This window comes from Meriones unguiculatus, chromosome 1, assembly GCF_030254825.1.
Source record: "Meriones unguiculatus strain TT.TT164.6M chromosome 1, Bangor_MerUng_6.1, whole genome shotgun sequence".
In the NCBI taxonomy this organism is placed as follows: domain Eukaryota; kingdom Metazoa; phylum Chordata; class Mammalia; order Rodentia; family Muridae; genus Meriones; species Meriones unguiculatus.
In genome coordinates this window covers 132990210-133016619 of record NC_083349.1, presented here as the reverse complement: position 1 = coordinate 133016619, position 26410 = coordinate 132990210, and the positions used below count along the sequence as shown (strand labels likewise).

Here is a 26410-nt window from a genome sequence, read left to right as displayed (position 1 = left end):
TTAAAAGGGAGAAGCCCTCTTTAAATTTCCATTTTAAAGTCTCACCTCCTGATAGCATTACAAAGGCCATTAAGTTTCTGTCTCTTTGCTCTAAGAGGAGAGAGTTAAACAATTGCTCTGATTTAAATATGCTACTAGAGAAAATTGATACAGAGAGGAAGGAGGGCTACAGTCAGCTGTGCCTGCTTAGGTGTGGGAGCAGAGGGGACAGACAGGCCAGCAGAGCCTGTCTCCTTCTGCTAGGAGAAGTTTCACTTGGAATATGCGGACATTTTATTCTAGGCACTTTTTTTTTTCTGAGTAAAATAAGAAGACTATTTCAGCAGAAGTTAAAAAGTTAGCAAGGGGTTATTGAAAAATTGGAGAAAAAGGAAAAAAAAAACTAGAATGATTCATGTGAAAGCCATGGACAGTTGGTTCATTGATAAAGGAATGTGGTGTGGTTTCCAGCCATCCTGAGGAATGTGCTTGGAGTTTGAGATTATAACTTTAAAGGACAACCAGACATCTGGCTCTTATGTGTGCTTAGATAGATAGATGCCGGGATAGAGCAGGTGTGAGCTGTATCTTATCAGACTTGTAATTTTGCCTGAGTACATAAGAAGGAAAAAGGGACAACATGATTGAAAATGTGTAAAGGACTGAATGTATGTGCCTCTTCAGAGACTGTGTGTTAAAAATTTAGCTCCCAATCTCTGGACATAAGTCAGTAATAAAGATTATATGAGGTTCTCAGGGTCTTAACCGAACAAGGCTGGTGCCCTTTAATGAATGAAAAGGACACCATACTTATCTAAGTTTAGAACTGAGGAAAGGCTGTATAGAGAACGTGGTACGAAGTTTTAAGGAATGAGTTACCTGATCAAAAAATAAAAATAAAAATAAATAAAATGTTCTGGCAGAGCTCAGTCAGGGAGGCTCCAGACGTTGAGAAATTTTGATATTTTGTTCTAACAGCATGAGTGGCTGTATGAGGCAGGGGTGTGGGCAGGAAGAAAGGGCAGGGTGACAGTGTACAGAAATGAATGAATGTAGCAATGTCCTGAAAGTCAAGCAAGATAAGAGGAAATTGAACATAGAAGTGGATGAATGCTGAGCTGTGAAATTAAGTAAAGTCAATGAATCAGAAGTAGGAGGTCAGCTCAAGTTTTGTCTGGGCAGATGAGGTCTTGGGAGATTAGGAGCTTTTCATAAAAATGTTGAAGGTGATGCTTTCCTTAATAACAGTCTAAAAGGATGAATGTCAACAGCATGGAAATTTATTAATGGCATGCATCGGAGAGTGTAGAACTAGGAATACTGAATGGGTTATATGTATATTGCAAGATAACAACTCCTAACAGGGCACAATCCTTGAGGAAGGACAGATTGTGTGGCTTCTGGGCAAAACATGTGTGCCTGTGTGCAAGGTCCTGCAAGGTGATACAGCAAAGCAACACACTGAAGGCGTGGACATGATAATACCCACGGGAGAGCTCCTCTTTTTAGTGAAGAAAGGAAGGAAGCATAGGAGGAGGCAAGGGGAAGGGAGGGACTGGAAAGAGAGGAGGGAGGGGAACTGCATAATGGAATGTTAATTAACTGAAAAAAGAACACAAGCAATTTTGAGCAATCTTTCAAAATAAAATCATCAAGAGTTGTTTATGAACTAAAATGAAATGGAGGAAGGATGGGGAACCAGGAGAAAGAATTCCCTGGCCTCTGACTTCAACTGCTGGAGGGACCATGGTGTCATTGCCACGCTAAGGATAGTTGGAGATTAGTAGATTGTTTTCTGAATAAATGACTTGAAGTGCCCTTGAGATATCCAAGTGAATCTATTGAGTAGGTAGGCTAATATTTATGTGTTTAAGTGGGCCATAAAATATTCACCATTTTCATAATATTAGCTGACTATTTAGATAATTAGCAGTTTCTATAATTGTAAATTAACTATGACCTTTTACATAGAAGCTTGTACACACAATTAACAAAAGTGTGTTAGGGAAAACACCCTTGAGTAATTTAGTAACTTTCTGAAAGTTCTAGACAGATACAGGAAGGTTATTTTACAGAAAATTTATGTTTTTCTTCTACAAGCATCATATGAATATGAAACTATTAGAACATACAGCAGAAATATGGGTCATCATTGGGGGTTCCATCTCTTTTTATTTGATTAGTAATAATGTTCAATACATATTGGTTGTTGATTGGTTTTTCTTTATAATATGTAAACATGCCTTTTAGTCATAAAAGTATTTTTTTTAATTGAAATCAGAATGTTGGTAGTTACTACAGAAAAATATGAAGCAAAAATCAGGCCTTATTCAGAAGTTGGCTCTAAGAGAAAAGAAGATAATTTTGGCCGTGTTCATTGAAAGGTCTTTGCATGTGGGTTGTTTTCTACGCCTTATATTCACTTTTCTTTCATCTGGTGACTTAATTGAGTTTATCGTGGTCTTTTAAGAATTCTCCGTTCTAAGGTCATTAGTGACTTATACTCTTTAAATTTCAGTGTTTATTATTTTTATTATCCATCAACAGCTCTCTTTTCTATAATAAATGTTAGAGAAAGTATAAACAACTTTTTTTTTAAAAAAAAGGGCACAAGATATGTTTAGCATCACCCCTAGAGCTTAATTAGTGTGACATCATTTATCTCCTTAGTTCATTTTCTGCTGCTATAATAAAATATTACAGACTAACATAAAAATAACAAAGTTTGTTTGACTGACTTCTGGTGACAATGCCAGCATGTGGTCAAGTCGTAATCTTGAGTCACAACACGAGGAAAAGGCGAGAGAGAGAAAATCAGTTTAACTTATCCGTTATATCAGCGAGCTGCTCTGTCCATCTCTAACCGCTCCTCAATTACAGCATGAGTCGGCACATGACAAAACTGCTGTGTCAGGCCCCACTTCATAGCAGAGTTATACTGAGGACAACATTTCCAATGCACAGAAAGACATATTTAAATTATAGCAACCTCTAATTTGTCACTAAAACCATTATTATATTCACTCTCCAAAATATATAGTAAATTTACCTCTCTCGGCTGTAAATTATTATAACAAAGAGTGACTATGTGCATGAAGATTGAGGCAGGATGACTTTTTGATACCTATATGATTTCAGGTAAATATTTAGAAGAAAAAATTCTTGAGGTACATTAAAATTATTTCAGAAGTTTACGAATTGTGTATTAAGGAAGCATTCTTTCTGGGGCATGCTCCTCAAATTATACTTAAGTGAAAAGTGGTGTGAACCGTGTGATAAACGATTATTTTTTCACATCAGACAAACCATCACTCCCGAGTGCTCAGCTTTCTGGGAATTTATAGCTCCCTTCCCTCATGCTGGAGTCTCCTCGGCTCTCTGTGATGCATGCCCACTAACCTGGAGGTTAAGGCATTTCTTGATCGTGGATATATCTGACTGCTGCTGCAGCTCTGGAATTCTTTATAAAATTCCAGAACTTGGGCTAGAAATTGACTTAGGGAATCCAATAAACTTGCAAGCCTTGGCCGACGTCCAAGCTAAATTTATAGACTGGAAGAAATATGGGCTTTCCATTGTTCTCTTTTTCACCTTTCTTGGGGTTTCTTTTGTGTCTATGTGCGTGTGCGAGTGTAAATTTATCATTTCACTGACACCAGAGTGGAAATAACCATTGGGAGGACCCAGGTTAGGAATTTTCACTTTGGATCTTCCCCTGTCTTTCTGAACTTTGACCCAAACCTGCACTGAGAGTGAATTTCTTCTCTCTCTGTAGAATGTTGATGTTTGAAAATAAGGTTGCTATTGCGAATGAATTGCATGAGTCTAAGAGCAGAGATGCTGATCTGCCAGCTACGTGCAACTCCCAGCTCTCTGATCTTTTTCTGCCTTGCTATGGGCCTATTCGAGACAGGATCTGAGTGTCTGTGAGCCTATATGTTGTCTCAGTTGATTCTGTGACATAGTGATAAGGGCTAGGAGACAAGCTTGGGTGTGTCCAGAAGACATCAGACTTCTTTGTGTGTCTGTGAGGCCACGGTTACAAGCTGTAGACATCCAAGTGTTGTCCTGCTATTGAAAACCTGTCTTGTGCTTACAGAATGGCTTTGCTGTTGTGAGGCCCCCAGGCCATCATGCTGAAGAGTCTGCAGCCATGTAAGTACCAGGGCCCACTGCCATCTTCAAGTGCCATGGTTCCTGGCAGTCACCTGCCCCTTGCATGTTTCTGAAGCCTCTAATTGTTAGCAGATGGACTGAAAACTCTCACGAGGTACTCCCAGAAGCAGATTTATAGCTTCAGAGATCATATAGCATTAAAAAAAATGCTCTGAACATTATTTATAATGGTTTTCCTGGATGATTTGCCTTCTTATTTCTCTGTTCTTCTCTATTCCGCAGGGGGTTCTGCTTTTTTAATTCAGTTGCAATTACCGCCAAATACTTGAGAGACCAACTAAATATAAGCAAGATATTGATTGTAGATCTGGTATGTATGCCTGGCCAGGGCTGCATTTTCAGTGACTCTAGAGAAAAGGGAGTGGCTGTATGTTTCTCTGTAAGGTTGTCTTGCTTTTAGCACTTGCAAACAACTGAAGGGTGTGTTTCCTTTGAATGTGGAAACTCATTAAACTTGGGATTGCAGTTCTGAAACCATAAACATTCACATTTCACTTTCATGGTGTTAACTGCAATTTAATGAGAAGAAGGCGCAGATCGGGGCACCTTTTATGATCCTTAAATGAATTGATACTTCCACAGTTAAAATAGCCCAACAGAACCTGAGTTTACTTTTCCCCACAGAATATAGACTTTAAGTAGTCAGATGTGCCGGAAAGAATGCTGTTGCTTTGGTTACCAATTGGCTACTTCCCCCGGTTAGTAATCGTGTCTCTTGTTGTGCAACAGTGGTATTATGAAAACAAGTCAACATGTCATTCTTTGTGAAAAGATCTCAGGCCTCAGATGCCAGTCTGGGATGACTCCCTGCAGGAATCCCGAAGGATTAAAAGTCAGAGGCATTGGACTCCTCTTGCATTTTACCGTGAAGCATTCTTACACAATAGTTATAATTTGTTTAACAAATGGCTTGTTTAAATGCAGATGACACTTGGCAGGTTGTCTGAAATGTATTCATGAATAATGAGCTGGAGATCTGCCCCATCCAGAAAGGACCAACCCAGAAAAGGGCAAGGGAAAGCCAATGGTGATTTATGAGCCCCCTTTTCGGTTTGCCTGCACTTCACCGGGAGGTGTAATAGGTTGTCTGACAAAGTATAGACAGGAAATGAACCCTGGCATCCAAGCCAAACCTGCTGCATCTGCACTTAATTAATTTTTGCAGGTGATAAAAGATTTAAAGGCAAAATATGCTAAAGGTTTTTTTTTGAAGTGCAAGGCTTACTAGTTTAAATCTTGTTCATATCTGCACTCTCATAATTAAATCTTATTGGAAGTCATGGCATCGACCTCCAGCCCTTAGATTTAGTTAAGTTGGCACCCCCAAAGGGTGGAAAAACTCCTAACAAAATCATATGAGGAAATATTTACATGAAATGAAGAATTTAAAAAATGGAAGATTGACAACCACTTTTATGACTTGGTTAGAATAAATACTTTTCATATTGTAGCTTTTCTGCAGCCACTTTCATGTGAAAAATACTGCATTCTAATTTTCTGTGTGTTTTCCAAACATGCTTAAGTTTCAAAGTAGGCCATAGTTCACCATTAAATAGGCTGTGTTGAAGGCTAGCAATATAACCATAAAGAGTTCTTGCAACTTTGCCTGAACGAAGATGTCTGTTCCTATTTTCTCATATAGAGTCAAAAGTGAATTTTAGGAAATTAATAGTTTTGCATGAATTTTAATATATTACATTTTAAAAACTCAGTATTACTGTAGTTTTATAAGTACCAGGCTAGTAATATAAGCCCAAATTTTTGAAGGAAAGATGGCAAATGAAGGTCTAAGATGGGCCCAGTGATTGGGTAGTTGTTCATTTCCTTCTTAAGAATCATAGGCTACTCTAAATGTATAGATGTTGATTGAGTTGTATAGTCTTTGGGTCTGACTGTAGAGATGCTCTGACATAAACTGTAAGATGATTGACTTGGTAGCTCTAAGGAGTCAGTTTTCTGTAAGTTGCTGGCCTTCGAGTGTGATTTTACTCCATTCTCCAAACCATAAGGACACCCATTTCCCTGCAGACTCCAACAGATGAGAAGTTTTTGTTTCAGATCCTCTCAGTGTATGAAGTCCTGACAAAAGGGTGGCCTCTGAGGTCACCACCAGCCCACACATTCTTACTTTCCAAACTCTGCAGCTGCAGGGTACTTTGAGGAAATTCCTGGGTCTTCCAGATGCTGAGAAGGAAGTTTTAAAGTGCCACAAGATGCTGAGACACCCGTTGTCCCTGGCCAGTAGCTCTGCTCTGCAAGTTAAGGGAAAAGATGAAAGGTCTTCAGTGGGGAAACACCTTTGTGCCTTCAGATGTCCCAGCCACATAGGGTCCAGGGCCCTTAAAGAGCAGTTCACCCCATCATCCCACCGCTGCTTTGAACATTTTTACGTCCAAGTAAATACAAAGCCAGCAGTGCAGCTCAGCTTCCATCTGGGATAGGAACTAATTCAGATGTGTTTTGCATGTTAGGCAGGTGTGATTCTCTGATATGCACATCGGTATGGAGAAGAAATAGGCGCACTTGCTTTCCCGCTTTCAAGAGCACAACATTGTATACAGGATGGTAGCATGTCTGTGAAACAGGCTCTTCTGTCTGAGTGATAGAAGTTTGGGTAATGGGACCAAGATGGTAATTTAGGAAGAATACAATTTTCTTTAAGTTCTGTTCTCTTTTGTTTTTGTTTTTTTCTTTATAAAGACAAGATTACTTCAAATGTCCTTATATTTTAAGAAATGCCATTTGTGACCATAAAATTAGACTTTTGTCTCCATATAATAATTATGAAGGAAGATATTAATAGAAAAACATGATATATTTGAAGCAATTTTAGATAACAATAAAAGCAAATTATTCTAAATTATGATAATGAATCTGTTTTTATAGCATATGTTTTAAGCCGTAATGTACTGATACACATTTTCCCACAGTTTTAAGTATATCTTAGATGCAAGACCTGTTTCAAGGCTATAATGATTCATTTCATTTTAAGGTAATTTTTCATAGGCACAAATAAGTTTCTTATCTTAGTCTTATATATATATATATATATATATATATATATATATATATTTGTTGCCATGGAGAAGCAAGCTCAGATGTTTTCTGAGCAGACAGTAGTTTGAATAAGTAAAAAAGAAAGCGGAGTAAGTAACAGACAGTACTCGCAGCCCCAAACTGTAGTTACCAACCGGACCTTGTGGATTCATATTATCTGGAAGTATTTGGCAACTAAAGGCAGAACCTCGCATTGCTCAAGGATTAGGATGGATTCCTGTACTTTTATAAATAACGTCTGCTGGATTTTTCTTTCGTGTTGACTGTCACACACCCGTGCATTTTTTTTTAAAGAGCAGATGATTTTATATCAGAGAAAAATATATCCTTTTTATTCTCCATTGTTCCTAACTAAACTTCTCCAACGTCACTGGAGAAATAAGAGTAGCCAAAGCAGTATTTGCTGTTGTTGTTTTCTGCTTTTCCGTCTCTGGGCTCATTTTTACCCAGAACAGTATTTGTCCTACAGCCCTGGCTATGCTACTGGAAGGGAAGCAGAGTGCTGCTCTACCATTGTTTCATTTGGAGTTGCTTTGTTTTTTTTTTTTTTTAAACATATTCTAGATATCTGGTAGCTAGCATAAACTACATTGTGGCTTAAACTGTTTCATTTTTGTTCACATTAAGAAAAAATAATTTTACTGTCTCTTCCTTTCTTTTGAATATTCAGAAATCCAGGAATTAATATATTTTCAGTAAGTTATATATTTTTTTCTGATGCATTTGTCTTTGGCTAGATAAAAGTTTGTGAGATGATTCCTATCTGCCTGAGCAGTATTCTCTGATTAATTTGAGATATGTGTGCCTTGCAAAGCAAGGACAGAATTATACTTTTATAGACCAGGAACAGGAAGCTCAGTGAAGGGTCTCAGCATCACTGAAAGAAGGCTTTGGGAGTGTGTAGTGGAATTAGAATCTGGAGACTGGAGAAGAAATAGGTTTTATCAGTGTCAAAGAGGATAGTCAGTTTCCAAAAGAAATCACCTCAAGAGCTAATAAGATCAAAAAAATAAGAACATAACTTAGCATTTACAGTAATAAATAGATTCAAGAACCAAGTCACAATGTACTATCTCTAGATTCATAGTAAATTATGGGAACTCTTAAGCATCAGTTGTCTTATTGTTTTAGAATAGAGAAAACATCGTATGTCCTATATAATTTTAAATAATTAATTCAAGGTGTTTAATAATGTGCTCACTAACAATGGTAGGAGTCATTATTAAAAACAGTGTAAATCTTAATGATATATAATAAAGTCCAATGTATTTAAATAGTTAAAATGTACCAAAGCTATTATAACTGAATAAGTGAATAATGTAACAATTTCTTTGCATAAAATATGTAGATCAGTGTTCACTAGCAGTCTGTTTCTTTTTCTTCAGAAGATCTTAAGTGTATTAACTGAAGTCCTTCAGACCTCATTTTTTATGAAGATATTTATAAAATGTTACTCCTTTTGTTTCCAATAGTTAATGTCAATTCTGACATGTATCTGTATTAAAACTATATATCGAGTTTTAAATTATTATCATCTACAAATATCCAATAAATTATTGATCCATGTGTTGATACTAGGGTGTTTTTTTAGTAGGAAGTTGGAGAGGTGTGCAGAAGACAGAAAGATGAGGGAGAAAGCTGGGATGAGAGCCATCATACCATCAGTATCAATGAGGCAGATTGGACTGGATTGCAGAAATCCAAGTACCATCTTCCTGCTCTGGCCCAAATGATTTAACAGCTAATGAGCTCAAGCCCTTGTTTCTTCACCTCTTGCTGTCGCAATTTCAGCAAAATGTAGTATGAAGTCCTTTTCCCATCTGGCATCTTTTTTGAAGTGACTCTAACTGCTGAGGGATTGCTAACTGAACTGAATGCTGCAAGAAAGCCGATTTACTCACAATTTACTCAGCTGGTTGCAAAGCTTTTGACCTTAATGGTGGGACTTGGCAAATCAAGTCATAGACGTATGGTTTAGTGTTCTGTCAAGAATTGTGAAAATTCTCCGTAAGCCATAGATCCTCCTGAAAAAAGACTAGTTTGTAGTTGAAACATTAGTCTTTTTTTTTTTCTCCCAGAGGCCAATGAGGCTAGTTAATTAAGCCTGAGGGGTTATGAACTGTTGGCAGTTAATAAGTCATAAAATTCCTCCATAAAACAGGATGCAAGATTCCATCACTGAAGCAAAGAGTACAAAGCGCCGGTGTATAAATATCTAATTGTGGCGAAGGACTGGGCTTTCTCAGTGACTGCTCATCTGGGCTCCCCAGGGCCTGCTCGCTGTGGTTTCCTGATTTTTAGAAGCCAGTTTAAAAAAAAAAAAATGAGAGCATTAAAGGGTAATTTGCCTGAAAGTTCAGGAAGTAAAGGGGGTGGTGTAGAAGAAGCCTGAAAGGGAGAAAGAGAAAGACGGGGTGAGAAGACAGAAAATGAGAAGGAGGGTGGGGTAGAGAGAGAGGGAACCAGAAATCAGAAGAGCTGTCTCCAGAGTCAGACGTGACGGGTTTTGTCATCTGTTTTCTTTTCCCTGTAGGATGTTCACCATGGAAACGGTACACAGCAGGCCTTTTATGCTGACCCCAGCATCCTGTACATTTCACTCCATCGCTATGATGAAGGGAACTTTTTCCCTGGCAGTGGAGCCCCGAATGAGGTTCGGTTTATTTCTTTAGAGCCCTGCTTTTACTTGTATCTCGCAGGTAATTGCATTGCGTGATTACCCCTAATTTTCTTGTCCTTTGCTGGTGTTTTAAATTACACCAGATTACCCGCTTGTCCCACAGGACCGAGAACCAGCGCAGAACAAGTGCATAAGCCAGAGCGCTGGTTGTCAGGCAGAGTTGGGCTGATTTGACGCCCTGTTTGATGTTTACTTCAAGAGCTCCCTTTACTTCAAGTGCTGTTTGCCCTTCCTTTTGTTTCTTCCTTTTCCTCCCTTCCCCATCCACAGCGGTGTGTTTCTCTCTCCCCAGGTTGGAATAGGTCTGGGAGAAGGCTACAACATCAACATTGCCTGGACAGGTGGCCTTGACCCCCCTATGGGAGATATTGAGTACCTCGAAGCCTTCAGGTTGGTACTTCTTTCTCTCTGAAGGTGTCACGTCAGAAAACACCAGATGGGAAAGAGAAACGTGAATTCCTAGGGTGAAGTCTCACCACAAAGCCATGTGGAGATGTGTTTATCAAGACCTAGTTGTGTTTATACAGGTATGCTGGCCAGTGACCAAGGCTTGTTTCCCTCCCATTCCAGAAGGAGAATTTCATGATTGACTTTGTCTGGAAACTTCTCCCTGTTATAATAGGTGAAGTGATTTAAAATAGACATTTATGTATGTTAAATGCTTTGAGAAGACCTTTAGTGCCTATGTAACTTGGTAAAGCAAGCATTTCCCCAACTAAAATCCTTTTGGAATTCTCAGATCATTGCATTGGTCTGGACTATCCCATGTGATAGCAAAAGATTTTTGTATATTTCCCACTTTGGTAAAAATATTAGCCAATTGTCTGTTTACAGCTTATGTAGGAGTAAGTTTTGCCGCTTTTGTTTTTACTAAGCAAAGAACCTTAGCAATTAATTCAAAAAAGAAATTAGAATTTTGTGTTCTGGCTCTGTCTCTCTCATGGTCTGTGTCTCTCTCTGTGTTTCTCTGTCCCACCCCTTGTTTCTTTTCCCCTCTGTGAAATTTTTAGAACATTTCTTTTCTAGAAGAAAAAAAAAATTAAAACAGGGTCTTCGCATAGTTCTGGTTAAGGGGAAATCTCACTTCATCTCCATGTGAGCTTCAGCTTGCAAGATAATGGGAGATTTGACCTACTGGAGATACATAACTTCCTACAGGTTTTGGTTTGTTGGAAGCAAAACCTAAACAGCTGTGTGAAAACAAGCACAAGAGTATTCATAGTTTTGACATTTACCACTTATAAATCCCCAAGAAGAGAAGTCATCAGGGATATTATTCTGAGCAAATAAGAATTATAGGGGAAGTTTCAGAAACTGTCAGTCTGGTGAGTTTTCAGTGTTCTTTTTGTCCTGTTTTCTTCATTTTCTTATTGTAAGATCACTTCTCATTAGAAAAGAGGTCCACTGAACTGATTAAAAAGTAGCTACTCATAAAATAGCAGTGCTTGGCTTGTTATTTGAGACACAAAAGAAAATTATACCCACATTTTAGGTGTATACTTTAGGAAAAATATGCAGAGAGGTGTCCACAATATATAGAAAAACAAAAACAGCGAAAATTTTATGTACTCTAAATTTAGGCTGTATATGAAGAGATTTTTGCTTTAACTAGCAGAATGTTTAAAATACTTAAAAATAATTAACATCTTAAAGGAACTCTAACAGCTTTGTAGATTTTAATATTAACATATGTAACACATGTAAAGGTAATGTGGTTTCAGAACACACATTGCACTATCTGGAAGTGAATCTTGCATGCACAGTGGTGAATGACAATTTATATTGTGTTCTTAATTATACATCCAAAAGTAACTGGTAGATGAATTTGTTTCTTTTGAACATAATTTCATTTAATATTATACAGACAGATACTAAGTGTGCTTTGTTATTCTGTGTATGTTTTACAGTAAATGAATCAAGGAAGACACTTTATATTTGCTTGGTTCAGAGATAAGTTATATTAGTAAATTGTTATGAACTCTGATCCATTCAATGTTACCTGAGTTTAATTACAGAAGTGGCCTTATATACGGCTGCAGGAATTAAAAACTGTAACTTGTAATCTTCCTAATTATTTAAATACCAGATTTTTAACTGTAATGATCCTATTCATTGAAAACTATCACGGCTATTTTTTAATGTTTATGCCTGGAAATACTTGTGAATTTGTTACGAATGAGTCAAGAAAGTAAGCAATTCATTCAAGAAGATGGTCTTAAATACACTATGCACCAAAGACTGTGGCGCTGAGAATTCTGGACTATCTGGCTCTCGGGCGTTATTGGAGAAGTGAAGTATAATCGCTCGAGAGCCCACAGCACTTAGGCAGAGAGCGCTAATTCTCAAAAGTCAAGTAAGACTGTGAACTACACTTCAGCCTGTTAAGGGTGAGTAGAAGTTTGCTAGGGGACAAAGTAACTTGTCTGTGTGTGGATGAAGGTAGATCCATACCAAGCAGTGTGAGAAGAATGAATGGCGTGAAGGCATGAGATGCTCTGTCATAGTCACCTCAAGGGAAGGAAAGGACCTTGATAGAAGGTAAATGGATCACAATTCATCAAGTCTTTGACCCTTCTCTATGTACTGGTTTGACTGTCTATAGTGATTGGAACGAGAATGGTCCAAATAGGCTCAAATGTTTGAATACTTGGTCTCCATTTACTGTCTGTTTGAAGCTGGTTAAGAGGTGTGGCCTTGCTGGAGGAGGGTTGTCACTCTTCAGAGTGAGCTCTGAAGCTTCAAAAGACTCACACTATTTTGAATTCGCTCTCTTGGCCTCCTGCTTGTAGATCAATATGTGAACTCTCAACTGTTCATGCCACCATATTTTTACTCCAGTATCATGCTTTCTAACCCCTTTAACTGTAAATTCAATTAAACTCTTTTATAAGCTAACTTGATCGTAATATTTTACCACAGAAATAGAAAAGTAACTAAGGCAGAAGTTGGTACAGGGTCGCTGTGGCAGACATGACCTTATAGTCTTCTGGATGAATGTGAAAGACTTTGGTAGTTTAGACTGGAAAAGCAGTTGGATGCTGTAAGCAGAGATTAATGGGAACCCTATTTAGGGCTAGGTATTTTCCAGCCTTCAAAATGAGCCAGTTCAAGGCAAATTAAAGTATAAAGGCAGGTTTAGGGAGCAACTCTTTGGAGGGTTCACCGGTCCTAAGGAACAGGACCAGAGAAGTCTCCAGGCAGACCAGGAGACAGAGAAGAGGGGAGAAAGAAAGACTGCACACACACACACACACACACACACACACAGAGAGAGAGAGAGAGAGAGAGAGAGAGAGAGAGAGAGAGAAAGAGAGAGAGAGAGTAGAACAACATGTATGGATTATCTAGGGAAGAACTTATGGGGGAAGGAACCTGGGCTTGGGCTGGAAAGTTCAGAGCAGAGGGCAGTGTGTGCTAGCCATGCCTTGCATCAGTTAAGACTGAGGGATGCTGGGAGAACCTGGAGGCCAGGTCTACTCTGATATACTCAATAGGCACCTCAGCCACTAGTCTGAAACTCAACATGAAGATCCTGGAAAACAGTGATGAAAACTTTGTGGACTGGGGAGACCAAGCTAAAGAGGCTTCAGAGGGGAGTAAGGACTTAGAGCAACTTGGCTAGAGAGTAAAGAATGTGCCTACTCTGTACTTGTCCCAAGAATTAACCTGGGGTTAAATTGAACAGTAATGAAATACTTTCCTTGGCAGAAATTTCAGGACAGCCTAATATTGACTCTGTCACATGGTTATTAGTAATCACTCATAGGTAGTTCTACAAACAAAATAAGCAGGTGGGACGAAAGGAAACAGCAAATGTATAGTTTGAAGAGAAAAAGACAACTATGGATTTAATGTTGCAGCCAAGATTTTTGCTGATGAGATTATGGAGGAATCTATACCAAATAGAATAAAGGGATGGTACATGTCCTCATGACAATACCCCACCCAGGTAACTTTCAGCTTGTGAAAGAAAATGGCCTAAGAAATTGTCTGCCCTGAAAAGGAACAACAAAGAAAATCTTTTACAAATATGACTCATGAGGCCAGGCTCCATCCCAAGTCAGAAGAACAGCTTGGCAGCATCCTCTATGTGGTTCTGCCTTTATAGTCATAAAGGATGTACTAGTGATCAACTCTTCCTTTATAGTTTAAGAGCCTCTGACATCAGGCATTGTGTATGAAAGCCCTCAGAGAGCAAAAGGCCCTGGAGGCCATTACAAGAAGCTGTGAAAGCGAAGCCTAGGATGTGTTGGAGACTCCAAGAAGTTGGAGATACCAGGGTCATGTGATATCTACTAAACAGAGCAGGGTACAAGAAATAGAAATATCCCAAAAGAGAGAACTGTTTTAGGCAGCAAAACTTGAAGGGCAGAGTGCTCTAACTCCTTTGATAATGGACATGGAAGTACAAGATCTGGTATTTGCTTTTGAGTTTTGGTCTTGCTTTCATATAGTATTGTCTCACTATGCCCCTACTCCTTCCTTTTGAAATGATAATGTACATTATGTGCCATTGTATGTTGGAAGTATGTAATTTGCTTTTTGATGTACAAGGAGAAACCAGAAAACCAGAAATTGCCTTGAGTGTCAAAAGAGATTCTGTACTTTGTGTTTTAAACACTGTTAAGGCTGAAGACTATGAAGATTTTACTTGGAGTAGATCCATCTTGCATTATGATATGGCCATAGGCCTGTACAGGCCAAGGAATGGAATGTGGTTGTTTGAAATAGAATGGTCTCTATTGGCTCATATGTTTGAATATTTAGTCTCTGGGTTGGTATCTAGGGAAAATTAGGAAGTGTGCTCTTGCTAAAGGAAATATGTCACAAGGAATGGGCTTGGGGGTTTTAAAAGGCTCATCCCTTTTGAATTAGTTCTCTTGTCCTTGTACGTGTGGATCAATATGTGAACTTTCAGATGTCACTGCCACCATGCATGTGTTACATCTTAATAGACTCTAACCCTCTGAAAGTGTAAGCTCATGTAAATGCTTTTTTTCATAAGTTGCCTTGGTTATGGCCATTAATCAGATCAATGGAAAAGTAATTAAGACACTGTCTACCATCTATCTATATTTGTATCTATCTATCTGTCTGTCTATCTATCTGTCTGTCTATCTATCTGTCTGTCTATCTATCTATCTGTCTATCTATCTATCACTATGCATTGACATTTGTAAATCCCTCATTTAGTCATATGGACTATAGAAAAAATATAAATGCATGCCACATATACCTGTAATAATAACTTTTACATATATAGTGTTATCATACAGCATAATTAATATAGTGATGATTTTTATTACATGAATATGTGGTATGCATGTATCTTCATGTTGGCATGTGTGTGGTGCAAGTCTGTGCGTGTGTATTACTGTGGTAAGGACAGAGGCTGAATGACAGGTGTCTAGACTGTGAGACTCTCCACCTACTTTCTGAGACAGGGCCTTTTGCTAGACCAGGAACTTGTAAATTATCTTTTCCTTTCTTTCTTGGTGCTTCCTTGTCTCTGTGAGGTGAGCAATTTTCTTGTTTCCATTCACAATATTCTATAACGCTACAAACCCAAATGATCACAGGTAGAAACTTCTGAATTCCTGAATCAGAATAAGCATGGCCCCCTTTAAGTTGATTACTTCAGATGTTTTGTTATAGTGACAAGCTTACAAATAATAAATAAAAATAGTGACAGTTTAACCTTAAGACAATCTTTTCGCTGCAGCATTTAAATGGACATGTTTCTGCTTTCCATGTTTGATTGTGGACAGTGGATAAAGAGGAAAAGGCAAGCAGTATATTTTCTCTTTTCTTAGTTTCTCATTGATTTTTTGGCTCTGCTAAGTATCTTTGCAGGGAAAGACTCATTCCCAGGGAACATAATTATAGTGATATGGTGGATTGTATGGACATTTTCCATGTGTTTTACTCTATGATTTCTGTTATATTCTTTTTCTATGACAAGATAAAAACTATAGACAGATAAGCATTTTTATGTTTATTGTCTATGTCATTATAAAAAATGAAAAAGCAATTTATTACAGATGATTTATTGTTTGTTGCAAGCAGTTATCATTAATTCCTGAAATAACTAAAGAGTAAAGCTATAGTTTTCATAAGTTTTAGAAAACATTTCATAATATTAAATATAATTTATGTTCAACTAAGATATGTTTCCAAGGTTACCAGTTAAAAGCCAATTATGGCTATTTACAAGGAAGTCTTATATGCCAGATTCTAGATTAAAAACTTTTTAAGAATTAGGGTTAACAAGCCAGGCATGGTGGTGCACGCCTTTAAGCCCAGCTCTCAGGGGGGCAGAGGCAGGAAGATCTCTTGAGTTCGAGACCAGCCTGGTCTACGAAGTGAGTCCAAGAGAGCCAGGGCTACACAGAGAAACCCTGTTACTACTACTACTACTACTAATAAGAGTTAGCTAAAATTGTGAGTATAAGTCATGATACCACTAACTGGAAGAGCCAGGGTCTGAACTTGGGTTTTGGCTCTGACTTCTGAACCTTTCTTGTCTTACCACATTGCTATTCTCTTACATCCTAAACTACTAAGGGATGAAAAAGTAATATTGCCACAATGTAATACTTTCATGTGCCCTCTGCCATCCAACCTACCCAGAAATCCTGACGGTATGGCAGAGAATTCATCTGTGATACTGGCTGACTTAGAGTAGAGACAAGGTGAGGACTGTAAGAGGAGAACCAGGAGACTCGGGTTCAATGAGCCCACGGGGCTTAAAAAGACTTCCTGTGTCTTTGAACATCTGTTCATCTGCTCAGAGAATGCCAGATGTCCTTTTCCTCAGGAGCTATCAGGGTGCCTGCTGAACACTGTCTGCTCCGTCATTTAAGTGATCATTTAGTCAATGATCCTAAATTCTTTATAGTGCACCAGGCCCATTATTTTTTTAAATGTCTAATTCTTTATGAGTGGTTATTATTAAAGTGATTACTTTATACACTACAATTGCTATTGTTTGTTTTCAGTGGGCTGATGCAGTCTCTATGTTATACTTCCAGTTATATTTAATGAGGGAAACAACTCCATGAAGTTTCTTTAGAGATAGCAATGTTCAGTGCAGATGGAAAATAGTGGTAGAATGTGAAAACTTGGCTATTTTATCAAATGAATGAGTAGCAATTCTTATGTAGCCTTTTAAATTTTTTTTTATTTTTGAGATTATAGTATAATTGTATAATTTCATCATCTCTCTTTAACTATCTCTTTTTTCCAAACCTTCTCATATAGTCTTTCCTACTCTCTTTCAAACTCATGGTCTCTTTTTTCATTAGTTGCTATTATATGTATATGTATATATATATATATATATATATATATATATATATATATATACATGTACGTATTTCTAATTATAACCTGCTCAATTTGTATACTTTACTCACATATATATTTTCATGGTTGACCATTTGGTATTGGATAACTAGTCAGTATGGTGCCTCCTGAAGAAAACTGTTTCTCCCTTTATCAATGTTTCTTGGTTTCCTATTGTATAGGATTTAGGTCTCATGAGCCTTCTCAATCCACTTTGGAATATCCATTAATGTCATCCTTGTTAGGCTCATGTTTGAGTAGTCATGTTGGTGAGACTTTGTGGATGTATCTTCTCACATTACTAGAAGAAACATTCTTACAAAAATTCTCTTTTCCTATGACTCTTAAAATCTTTCTATCCCCTTTTTACAGTGTGCCCTGAGCCTTAGGTGAGAGAATATTTTATAGACGTATGTATTTGGACTAGGCCCCACTACTTTGCATTTTGTAGTTATCTGTTATGGTCTTCATCTATTGTAAAGAGGAGTGTCTTTTATGTGTGGTGATAAATGTATAATTACAAACATTTAGAACATAGTTTGGGATTATGCTGGTTTAGTAAAATGATAGCTACAGGTTCTCCTCCAACCTGCATGTCTTCCCTAACCTTAGATGGTTTCCTAGGTTTCCATTACTAGTCATGGTTTCCTTCTTGTTGAGCAGGTCATAAATCCAATTAGAGAGCTAGGCCCTGTGTAGTGATCCATGCTTTTAATCCCAGCACTCAAGGTGTCAGAGTCAGGCAAATCTCTGTGTGGTTGAGGCCAGCCTGGTCTGCAAAGTAACACCAGGACAGCCAACTTTACACAGGAAAGCTCTGTCTCTAAAACAAACAAATGAACGAACAAAAAACAAAAACAAAACAAAACAAAAAATTAAAGAGCTGTTGGTTGCCATCAAGGTATGTGTGCCACTACTGCACTCTTAGGTTAACATGCCATGCTGGACATTGATGTGGTTCATAGGCATCACAGTTGGGTAGGACTGTTGGTTGCCTCCCTCCTTTGGAAGTTTTAATGGTATATTCTGGTACTATGGAAGTCCTCAGGATGGGGGCATTTAGGTTAGGTCAAGCTCAGAGGCCTCTGGGCCCTGTTTCTGAAGTGCATGATAAAAATCTTCAGCAAGGGAGACTTACCTTCCACTTCTGGACTCAACCAAGAGCAATCTCAATAGGCAATAGCAACAAGAATATAGACAGAAGCTAGGGATGTGGGTTAGTGGAGGAGTGCTTGTCTATCATGAATGTTTTGGGAGGTCCTTGACCTCCCAAGGATAGCCTTGACCAACAGCTCAGAAAAGGGCTTCTCATGTCGGGTGTTAGATTTGTGTTAGGTGATCTTTAGCTCTCAGAGAGAGCATCATTAGCCCCAATGAGAAAAGTTCATTTAAACATATATATGTATATGTGTGGATAGGTATATTTTTTATGTTAAAATTTTTTTAATTGTATAATTATAGTAATGATTTTATGGTCTTTTCAAACATACTTATTGATATTTTACCCTTATTTTATATTTACTTCCATCTCCTCTATGGTCCACATCCATGGACTTAATAGTAAGAGTACAGTACTTGAAAACAACCACACAGAACATTTTTAGAGACTTTTTTCTTTTCTTTTTCTTTAAACAGTAAAGTATGTATAGAAGTTATATTACATCAGGTTTTATAAGTAATCCAAGAGTGATTAGAAGAATATAGGCAGAAGCTAGGGATGTGGGTTAGTGGAGAAGTTCCTGTATATCATGTGAAATCCAGAGTTTGATCCCTGCCACTATAAAATTCATTGATTGGTTAATTTAAAGTATATAGGCAAAGAAGCAAAGGTCTTATTCAAATATCACACTGTTTAAAAAAAAGCAGACAAGGGACATAATAACTTCCTGCAAATTTTAGTTTTCAGAGGGATCAAGCACATATAGATTCTGAGTGAATACTATGCCAGCCCCAAAACATAAGCCCATTTGGCATAGGCTAAGGATGTACCTGAGCAAGGGTCGTTGATCTGTCCCTCTACTTTGTGTAAACATGTCTTAATTTTAAGAACTAATTGCCAGGACAATGTGTTAATTCTGTAGCTACTTTCATGAGTGTTTGCCACAGGTGAGACTTCCCAGAAGACAAATGTCTGTAACACGAGTTGTACAGAGAAAGTCATTTCAAGGCAAAACCAACTCAGAATATTGGATTTATCTTTTCTAGGAAATACAAATTTACGTTATAAATCTTGATAGTATCATTGTAAACACCATCCCACCCCGCCCTTTTGTTGATTTATGAAGGCCCTGTTTCATCAAAAAATGTGGTGTGCTTCCTCATGTTGTAGACTTTGCTAAAGGTCTTTGGTGGTATAACCAACTAAGGGTGTCAGAAGGGCAGCTTCTCACTTCTTCGTTAAAGCTCTCAAGGCACTTGAGGACCTGGAGTAATTCCATCACCCTCTGTCTCTTTCTTATGTCTTCAGTTCATAACTATTTGCCCGTTATGTAAACAATTTTAAAATTTACTATTATAGAACCACAGTACACCTCATGAGCAGATCCCGGGTCTGTTCTAAAGTCATCTGCAAACTCTCAATTCCGGCTCTGAGACAAGGTCTTACACATAGAAGTAACATCTACCCATGATTTCGCCACTCATTATAAGAATGGTGTACGGTTTTACTGTCATTCTTAACTTATACACACACTTCTGACTATTAAACAGTGCTCTGCCTCATGTGAACATTTGTAGCCCAGGTGAACAGTGGATCATTTTGAGCAAGACACATACATAGATACATCTTATTTTTCACTCAAACACATCATCATTTTATAATTAATTTTAGAAGATTATTTCTAGAATCCTTTGTTATGTTCACAGATTAAAGAAAGTTTATTTTCTTCTAAGAAATTAAATAAGACCATACATTAATGCTTAGTTTCTCCGCTTGACCAAGGACAACTAAGTAAATATTGTTCTAGGGATATTTTTCTTATTTAATATAATTTAATGTCAACTTGAAGAGAAAACAATACCGGTGGGTCAAGAAGAATACAATGATAATAATAGCTATATAGAGCATGTGTTGAGGTTGTAATGTTTGGCAACTTTTTGTTTTCAAAATCCTGGGAACTTAAAAAAAAAAAAAAAAAGCTGCTGTTTTTCAACTGAAGATACCAAGCTTGTTAGGAGTATCTAGGTTTCTTGATGTCACCTGCCTCTGAATGATGATCAGCACTTTGCTGGCAGTGCTAAGAGATGTCATTTTTGAGACTGTACTTCGTAGACCCAAGTGATAAACTATGGCTCCTCTGAGTAGAGTACGTGTGGCAAAATAATAATATAGTGTTATTTGATTTTCAAATGCTTGGGCATGCAAACAGGTAACAATAGCAACATTTTAACATGGAAAAGTACCTCTTAGATTTTTACTTCCTCGACCTCAAATATCTCTAAGAGGTTTCTCTCTGTCTCAAATTGATATTGTAAGAGAATCTATCAAATCAAACCAAACCCCCATGACCTTCACCATTTCTGGTCACAAGACTTTTATTTACAACAGAATTAAAAAAAAATTGTTAAAAAGAAACAAGTTCTCCTTGCGTATGCAGTTAGATTTTTAAATAGTGGGCCTATCACAAGACCTAAAACAAGTGAAATTTTAGTAGAATGTAAAATGACAAATGAACTTTTAGATCCCATTTTGAAAAAATAAAAAAGGATTTGTTGTCATTTGAAGATCACTCTCAAAACTGTTACATGATGTGGGGATCTTCTTGTTTATGAGAGCTGTGGTTGATGCTGCCAGTCTTGGAATGGATTTTCTTTCACCAGTCACAAATAAATATATTATTCTTATGGTGGTGTGCTCTTTCTCAAGGATGCCCATGACATTTTAGGAATGAGGATAAAATTTAAAGAAACAATTTGCCAATATGAAATACTGTATCTATCAAGTTGGCCTTGCTACCTTCTTTCCCAGACTATCTGTCACAGCTTACAAATCAAGCCCACATTTTCTCTTTCTAAAAGACTCGGCTAATAAATATGGTGTGGGCCTCCAATCTGAACTTGTCAGTCAATCCTGGGAACAAAACAGTAATGACTTTCATCTATTAATATTTTATTTAAATATAAACCAATATGTATAAATTTAGGACTCTTTTGAGCTACAGTTCTATTTATTAATCATATTCTGTTCTCTAGAGTCATAATGTTGAGCTAGTTCAAGGAAGTTTTTATCAAAACTGGTCACAAAATATCCACAAGAATAAATTTTAGAAAGTTGTCAGTTCTATCTGCTCTTTTGCTCTGGGAATAAACATAAGAGCATTTTTCTCATCTGTGCAACATATTGTACCAATTTTCATCAAAAAAATTACAATTTCCATAGGTGTGTGTCTCTAGATACCCTTAGAATTTCTGCTCTTTGACCCTGAGAGAAAATTGATCTTGTGCACACCTGTCTTTCTTGAGAAGCTTGCAGACCTGATTTTTGAGCTGAGCATCAAAGAGATAGGATATTGTTAAGTCGTACGGAGCTCAGGTTAACAGAGTCCAGAGAATATCCTGAAGTTGGAATGAATGGTGCTTTTAGTGGACACCTTCATAAAGAAATTCAAATGCAATAATTTGCCTTTAAATTTTATTTTAAAGGATCAGATAAACAATTGCAATTTTAAGAAAATATTTTTCTCTGTCTTAAATGAATTTTAAAGCCTAAACTTTCCAGGAATTTGTGTAGTAATTAAATAATTTTCCAAATAATAAGGGGTAGTTAAAAGAATGGCTATATTTAACTACCATGTTTCTTTAGTGTTTTTCTTTTTTTCTTTTTTCTAAAATAGGTCAGTTGTGTGCTTGGCAATGACCTATTTTCATTTTTAGGATTAAAAACTGAATTATGAAGCTCTTATCTTGCACAATGTCCCCGCAATGTGTGTGAAGAGCCTTGTGATACCAACACATGAAATTCAGTCCACAAAATAGCCTTTTGAAGGTTTTTTAGGGTAGAAAGAGCATATCCGTCAATTGTCAGTTTAAGTGATTTCACTGTTATGCAGTTATTTGCTATATGACCAGGATGGAAGATAAGTACATTGGAGAAATTATGAGGTTTCATTGTTGTTTTATTTTTCAGAGTTCTAGTGAGTATTTGAAGATTTTGCTGCATTTACAGGCAAGGGAAAGCTCTGGCCCAGACAAAACTCACCCACCCTCTCTCAGCCAACAGCTCCCAGAGTCCAATGTCTTTGGTCTTCTTGGCTTTTTTTTTTTTCCTTTTTTTGTTTTTTAATGAAAAAAAATCTTTTCTCATTCCATAATTTTACATCTAAACTTTTGCCAAAACTAGATTTATTGAGATGATAACTAATGTGGGAAAAATAGACCATTTCAATATACCATGAATATAAATTTGTAGTCCTTTTGTGAGAACTAAATAAATATTATGATTTACCACAGGGAGTTTACTCACTGACTTCCTCCAGTGAAGAAATTATGTTCATGAAAATGCTGCTTCTTCGCGAGTTTGAAAGGCAGGGTTGAGGCTCACATATGATGGAGTTACAGCAGTTTCAGGGACAGTTCAGTACTTGCAGGGCACCAAACACCTGGATAGTGGACTCAGCTTTCCATCTTTTATCCCCATGATTTGATGTCATATGGATGAAGCTTGCAAATCAGCATCTGTTCTCATTTATGTACTTTTTTTTTTAACTCCTCTGGCACCCCTCTGGAAGGCAAAGGCTTATCCTTGTATCTGGTTGAAATCTGCCCATCTTTCTTGTGGGCACAGCAGAGCTGGGTGCTGGCTGTCTAAATGTATTCTGCAGAACAGAGCTGATGTAAAGCCGCGTGGAGGGCACTGTGCTTATGAACTGCAGGAAGAAGATGGTTGAAAAGCATTCTTACCATAGTAGCTCATATTTCATAATACAAGAACCACGAGGGGAGATTAATGATTGAGTCTGTCTTGAAGCTCAGTAGAATTTTAAATCTATCCACATCTCAAATTGAGGACATTTTGCTTTTAAAAATGCATTCATTTATTATCTTCTCCATTAAAAGACCATGTATTATTGCACTTAAAATCGAAATGTTGATTTCCTTGGGATGTGAATTTTTGGCTGGCACATAGCTTCATGAAATAACAGCAATACTGAAGTTACTGAACCGGACTGAATTTCAGAAACAAATGAGCAATTTTTTAATGAAACAGGAGCCAAAGGCAAAAATAAAAAATAAGGAAAAAGAAAATGTGGTTTATTCAAAACATGAGATGGGATAAAAGAGGCATGAGTTAAAAGCGTGCTCTCTCTTCTGTACTTTGAGTTTTAGACGGTGTCCTTGAAATACTGTGTTGCTCCACTTCAGTCTTACTGCATGCATGCCAGTCCCCTCTACAGACACATTTCTGCTGCTTTAACCCTTGGTATGTTCAGAAATTCTAAAATGAAAATGCCATTTCAGAGGTGCAAAGCGTCTCCAGCAAATATAATTACACTCTGTGTCCCAGCAGATGAAAAAGGCAGGGATGAATTGTGTTGACTTCTTTAAATAGCACCTTAATTTCCAAACTATCCAGAGAACTAAAATCTGCCCAAAATCATGTAACTATATTCCATTTGGTTGAGTTTTCTTTTGAAGATGTAACATCAAACAATTTCATGTACAGTCCAAAGAAAATATTTAATTGATATAAGGTTTTCGCTTCTTAATTTGCAGTAAGGCTTCCCATATCTTGTGTTTGTTGTAGAATAGAGATAATGTTTAAGATTAGGTATGGTTAAAGGGCTTGAGAAGCTACAATGTAGAGAAGGCGTTATACCATTGTCAAGGGCAAACACAAAATCCTGCATCAAGAAGAACTCACATGTCCCAACTTTAAATTTTCTTCTTTCATACTCTTTGGAGAAGTGTATTGTTTCTTATAAAACGCCCACGCGCTCTCCTTGGGAAGGTCTTCTGACTGTAACTGAACCACAAGACTGCCCCCTGGTGCTTTACATATTGTTTAATTGTTTGCCTTTGGTGAGTGTTTTTATTAAAAGCCTATTATTTAGAGTAAGACCAAAGTGTCATTTTAAGAACAACAGAGGCAGAACTCTGTTCAGCGTAATAGTTCCTTTTCATGGGTGTGTTTAATGCACACTGGATGCAGCTAATGAGCTGACATTTCTTCTTGTAATACTTCAAAAAGAGCAACAACAACAACAAACAAAACTCTGCATTTTTATTTTCCTCCAATAAAAGGTGACTGGATCGGCTGGAAGAGCCATGCATTGAGTATGGCTGTTCCCTAGCCAGGAGGCAAGAATGGTGTCTGTCTGTGTTCATCTGCTCTGCCGGCCTTTGTTCCTGGAGTTTTTGTTTCAAGTCACATACACTTTGATGCACATGGCTCTAGGATCATGGGAAGCAAGGGAGAATATGAGCTTCTTAGAGAGTTTATCAGGCCCATTTGTGTTCCAGTGTATACTCGAGCAGGATAGGTAGGCCCTAATGTCTTCTGGCTCTTCATATTTTGATTGCCAGTAAACTGTCCAGCTCAGATTTTTCCCAGCATACATTAGGCCCAGGAAGTTTTTGAATTCAGAAATTGTAATGCTTAGGGTTCTTCACTCTGAATATTTTCTTTCTTGAAGCTGTCACATTGCTCACTCAAGAATTTCTTAGGATATGAGTCTGGAGAAAGTTTAGCATTCCCCACCAGGTCCTCACAGAGTGCAAGCTAGAGTTCTTTTCATTGTTTAGTTGTCTTCTTCCCAAACTAATCCCAGCCTCCAGCAAGAAAATGTAAAGCCCAAGTACCTTGATACAATTTCTAGGACCTAAATGATCTCATTAAATTCTGACTCCAGATATCAAGTAGACATTTGAGGAAATATGATTATTGACAAAATGTAAGCCTGTTATACACTATATCACTTCAAAAGGAGAAAGACCATTAGGACATAATTACATCAGAAACAGTATACACACTGGGCTGGTTTATAAACTGTCACTTTCAGAAGTACGAAGACGTATAAAAGTTTCCAAAGGTCCCATTATGACCCTATTTCCAACAGTATTCTCTGACAAACTAAATAAATTACTGCATGTATTGGACCTTTGAGGCTTGGGGCAAAGAATGGAAAAATTATTTACAAAAGCTTGAAAATATTTAATCACTGGAGGCAGGGGGGCAACGGTGTTTTAATTAGCAGGTCCTCGGGCCATTGGCTGACTGGAGGCTTTCTCAAACAACCACACAAATGCACTGAATAGCTGTTTGCCAGCCTTAGGGTCAGGCCTGAGATGAAACAGATAAGATAATTGGCTCTAATGAAATCCAGAAGGCCTTGGCTTTCTTGTTTGAGCTTGGATTTGAAAAGTGCGTGTGGAAGTGAGGCTTAATTCAAACCAGAACTGAGCTAGGCCCGTTTCTCAGTGACTTTGATATTGTTTGAAGTTCTAAAAGTGTTCGCCACACCACTAGCCTGCTGGGCTGGGCCTCCCTGGTACCCTTAATTACTAAGCTTTATTGCTGACTTTACTACACAGGAAGGGGGCCATTATATGTTCCATCAACATCAGCTCTTCTCAGATTGGAGGAAAGGGCAGGGTTAAAGGCCACTGTAGGAAGGCAGCAACTTCACTTTGAGGTAGTCAGATCATTTACCAGTGTTAAATTTCAGTGTTATGTACATACATTCCTCACAACACAGAAGCCCAATTTCCATTTTTTAAGCAAATGATTACTTCTCTAAACATTTTTGCTGTGCCTCTTCCCACTCCCCCACCATAGAGAAAATTTATATTTAGGGGTTAAAATGATTGCACATCTTACATTGAAAAAATAAATAACTAAAACAAAAAACAAAACCAGTCAGTGCCTCCCAATTAATCATCACGCCAGAGGGGCTGGTAGAATTCTATAATGAGGATTATTATTAGCGCACCTTTGAAGTAGAAATGAGTGAGGAACCCTGCCGTGCTGGGAGAGTTATCCTGACACCCTGAGGAATAAAGACCCCTCAGGAGAGCCTACAGAATTAAACCCCTACTGCCAGAATCTCCCACCAAGAGGTTGCACAAAATGGAGTGCTCTCAGTCCAGTTGGAAGCCAAGTCATAAAAACATGGAAATCTCCTTTCAAGAGTCAGCTGAGTAATGACGGGAGATCCCATGCTCTCCTGTCCTGTGGCT

General features: G+C 37.7%; 1 protein-coding gene across 17 annotated transcripts in view; it reads left to right on the top strand.

Moving 5' to 3' along the window:
- Hdac9 (histone deacetylase 9) overlaps positions 1–26410 on the top strand; it is an 855384-nt gene that overhangs the window by 682427 nt on the left and 146547 nt on the right. For all 17 annotated transcript variants that reach the window (XM_060367035.1, XM_060367042.1, XM_060367053.1 and 14 more), the window contains 4 exons: positions 4079–4134; positions 4378–4465; positions 9746–9865; positions 10185–10282. In XM_060367035.1, coding sequence (XP_060223018.1) covers positions 4079–4134; positions 4378–4465; positions 9746–9865; positions 10185–10282 — 362 coding nt within the window. The remainder of the gene's footprint in view (positions 1–4078; positions 4135–4377; positions 4466–9745; positions 9866–10184; positions 10283–26410) is intronic.